Raw genomic sequence first — 4,278 nt, 5'->3', positions numbered from 1 at the left:
TCCCACGGCCGACCCGACAGGTGTGGACAGAGATGAAGGGCCCAGGATCGGGGTCTCCTACATCTTTTCGAATGATGACGATGAGCTGGAGCAGCAGCAGGATGCGGCGCATGACCTGGGGGGTGAGCACCCTGCCCTGCAGCCCTACGACCCCCAGCTGAACGAGGTGGAGTGCTCGGTCTACTACCGGGACGAGTGTATTTACCGGAAGAGCTTTTCTGAGGAGGACGCGCTGCCAGAGGAGGGTGATGAAGGCAGTGGGGGGCATCTGAGCACCTACACCCCAGAGAACCTGCTGAATAGGTGCAAACCGGGTGACCTGGTGGAGTTTGTGTGCCAGGCGCAGTATCCGCACTGGGTGGTCTATGTCGGCGATTTCCAAGTCGTGCACCTGCACAGGCTGGAGGTGGTGAACAGCTTCCTCACCGATGCCAGCCAGGGCAGACGGGGCCGCATTGCCAACCAGTTGTACCGCTACAAACCCCTCAGCCCGGCCGTGGTGGTGCGCAACGCCCTGGAGCAGGTGGGTTGCAAGGACCGGGACTTGAGCTGGAGAAACTCGGAGTGTTTCGCTGCTTGGTGCCGGTATGGCAAGCGGGAGTTTAAAATCGGTGGGGAGCTGCGCATAGGCAAGCAGCCCTACCGATTGCAGATCCGGCTGGGTGACAAGCGCAGCCACACACTGGAATTTCAGAGCCTGGAGGATCTGATTATGGAGAAGAGAAGAAATGACCAGATTGGTAGGGCTGCTGTGATCCAGGAGCTCTCCAGCCACCTGCAGGCTGCAGAGGAGGAGGAAGAGGAGGAAGACGACCATCTTCATCATCATCCAGGTGCTCGGACTGCTGTGGAGTAGCAGCCTCAGCACCACCATGCTGCTTGGCCTGGGTGATGGGGATTAAAACTGAAGGCTGCGAAATTGAGCTGTTATAAGCCCTTTGGGCTGCTTCGGTGCAGCTTCATTCCAATCACATGTGAAAGGAAGGGGGAAAGCTGATTAAGTGTCTGTGCTTTAGTGCTTAACTCCTTCAGTGCTTGATGATAAAACCACTGACTTATTTGTAGAGGATAATACTCAGGGCAATTCTACCCTTCTCCACTCCCACCTCTTTCCTTTCCTCTCTGTCCTCTTTGTGCATAGCCTTTCCTTCAACCATCTGCCAGTAGGCCTGACCCTACAAGATGCTAAATGCCTTTGACATCTACTTATCAACAGAAGTTAAGAGTATGTAATACTATTAAGAGGGAGCCAACAACTTTCAGGACATGGCTGCGTAGTTCTGAGTGCATGATTAATTTGGTGGCCGAGAAGCTGTGAGGATGTTTCCCTGTTTCTCTTCAGTTGTGGCTCCTGTTGGTATTGCAACAAGCTGCTCACTTGCCTTGTGCAAGGCTCCACAGACTGGTAGCCAGCCCCGCAGAACGTATAAGGGAGAAACCGCTAATTTTAATGAAATAAGTTTGATGTGCCTGGTGCCGTCTTAACTGATAGAAGCTTGCAGGTGGGCAGGGGAGCTCCTCCTTTGCAATCTGTGTGTGACTCTGAGGACAGATATTTATTGCTGACCGGTCCCAGGGGAGGAGGAAGTTTGCAATCCTGATTAAGGAGTCTACACGTTGGTTTGTGCTGGGACTCTTAAAGGCAGATAGTGAGCTATGCCAGTGCTCATTACAGGCTGCCTGGCTTCCCCTAAAGCAAATGGGAGAGCTCCTGATTACATCTGTGGTACGCATCAAGGCAGTAGAAGCAGGTTGCTCATGTGCAGGAGTGTGTCTCGAGTAAGCTATCCCTCGAGGGGGTGGCCTCTTGGCTGGGTGCTCCTGGCCGTGACTGTGTCACAGGTTCTGCACCAGAGTAAACACGGCTGTGATGGGAGGGAGCACAGGCTGAAAAGCATTTCTGGCAAGGGGTTTTGGGTGTTCCTTTTTTTCCTTCCTTACCGCAGAGCCATTTCCTCTTGATTAGGGATTTCATGTTTCCTTTTTTTGCTGATTTTTATGCTATGCAGCTGAGCTATAGCATTGGAGAAAAGGAGAGGACATGCCTCCAAAGTTGTGGCAAAAGTCTCTCATTAAACAGGAGGGGAGGTGGAGTGCAGTGCTGCCTGCTTTGAATATTCCCTGAACTTGTTTTCAGTTCTCAAACTGGTCTCCTGCACAGGCAGCGCTGTCAGATATTTGTCCTGAGATCTGAAGTGTGTGAGCAAACACTGATTTGGAGGCAGTTTCTAATGCAAAATTCTTTCCCCTTAAAGCGCAGTAGTGATGAGGTGAGCTTGAAGGTAAGCCTGAGTTCATGTAAATAATAGAAACTAACAGCGTGTTGTAAGCTTGAAGCATAGTTAATACTGTCTTCCCTACAGGTGTTTACAGTTATACCACAAAGTACTCTGCGTCCTTTCCACCCCTGAGCAAAGTTTGTTGTTTAAGAATAGATAGATACCAGCAACTTTGCCAATATGATCCAAATAGATTGTGGTGTTTTGTTTTCTGCCTGAAATACACAAGCTGGGAAAAAGCTGTGAAAGACTACATCCTCACTTGAGGAGGAAAAATAACTCCTAGGGTTATGCAAATACACCATATACAGTTTCTGTAATGACTCCCATACTCTCATTTTGGGCTGTGAAATACTCAAGTCCAAAGGAGAGTTTAACAAGCTCCCTTAGAATGCTATAGCTCAGGTGTCTGCACTAACTTGTTGTTTTATTTTCTCCAATGTGCAGTTGAGTTACACTAAAGTTACTGTGGTTGTTAAGCAGATGTGCAACCTTGCTTTGAGAGCATAACTACCCATATCTACCCATATCTAACTGTAATAGGGTTAAAATGTGATTAATATGTGTTAATCTGCTTACAGGTTTTGTACAACTACTAGTAACCACTAAAACCTGCAATTGTCACTGAAATAGCCTGAAAAAGGGTGAGGAAGGGTCTTGTACTGACTAATATGAGACAACTGAGATTATCTAGGCCAGGAGTAAATATCTGACTGGGTTCTTTCATACTGAAATCTTGTACGTAACAAAATTGATTTCACTGTGTAATATAGGTATGTAAAGTAATATTTTCTTAGAGCTATTTTTGAAAGTTAAAAAAAAAAATAATCCCTTCATAACCTTGCATTTGAAAGTAAGTTATGCACGTTATTTTCCAGTCCTCTGAATGAGTTTATTTTTCATTAGTGATCTAAATTATATTCTAGGTCATGAAGTATAGAAACTGCTATAAATGTCAAATATTATGTATCTACAGGGTACTAAACAGTAAACTAGTTGTGAAAATATTTTCCCCTTGTGTCCGAAACATCAGAACTATGACACTTAGCCATTTCTCTCCTCCTGAGATACCCTGCATAGTCTGGTTTTGTGTTCTGTTTTTTTGTTTTTTTTTTCTTTTTGCTTAATAAGAAAAGGACCAAATCTGCTTGGGAATGGAGAGCAAAGCTTCTTTGACCAACTAAAATTGTGTCTTGTGCTGATCTTGGTGCTTCTCTGTACCGGTCATGCTTTTTGGGATAAATTCCCACACAGGCATAGGGTCTTAGCAAGGAATCCCAGAGCTTGCACTGCCTTGCTAGGACAGAGAGCGAAGCAGGGAGCTTATCTCTCAGCAAATCAGAGCCTGCCATGCATTCTGCTGCGCTGATAAAACCTGTATGCTCCTCTGACACCTGGGATACAGGTGTTCAGTATTTAAAACATAGATATTTGGAATCTTTAAACTCTTCTGCAAGCTATGTTTTGGGAGTTTTATTCTGTCTCCTGGCATTCCATTATTTGTAAGAGGAGGAGGAGGAGGACTGGGATTTTTTTTATTTAGTCTGGAAGAGGACCACTTTCCCATAAGGATTTCTTATTCCAGCAGATAAAGATGCAACTGTTGAATTTTTAACAGGCAGGTCCTTTTTCCCTGCCTGTTGATTGGGCAGTGTTATCTAATAGGTGGTACTAAACACCACTGCAAATGTTTCTAAGCAGTTTGGTTTTAAAGCCATGGACTCGTAATGAGCTGGATGTGAGAACAGGAATTGCTGTAGAAGCACATCACAACTGCTTAGGTTCTTGTCCTTGCTGTACTTTACTCAGTTTCTATCTGCAGACTAAGCTGGGATTTCTAGAGCTTGATTTTTTAAGGAAAAAAAGTTCTGGAAAACAAACTTTTTCTGTATACGTGTATACTTTTGTGTAGATCACAAAGAGAGGGGGAAAGAACAGATAAAAATGCTCTTCTCTGCAGCTAATTGTTTAACATATAGAAATTCAGGTGTGATCCTTC

General features: G+C 45.4%; 1 protein-coding gene across 1 annotated transcript; it reads left to right on the top strand.

The window, feature by feature from the left end:
* Positions 1 to 4: 4 nt before the first annotated feature.
* Positions 5 to 856, top strand: FAM84B (family with sequence similarity 84, member B; the record flags this gene model as incomplete). The annotated part of the gene is made up of 1 exon (XM_009874366.1): positions 5 to 856. A coding segment is annotated over one exon (852 nt), but the record flags the coding sequence as incomplete, so codon positions are not given.
* Between the last annotated feature and the right edge of the window lie 3,422 nt (positions 857 to 4,278).

Source organism: Apaloderma vittatum, unplaced genomic scaffold (assembly GCF_000703405.1).
Source record: "Apaloderma vittatum isolate BGI_N311 unplaced genomic scaffold, ASM70340v1 scaffold16508, whole genome shotgun sequence".
NCBI lineage: Eukaryota > Metazoa > Chordata > Aves > Trogoniformes > Trogonidae > Apaloderma > Apaloderma vittatum.
Note: the sequence above shows the minus strand (reverse complement) of the source record. Positions and strands in the feature narration are given on the sequence as shown.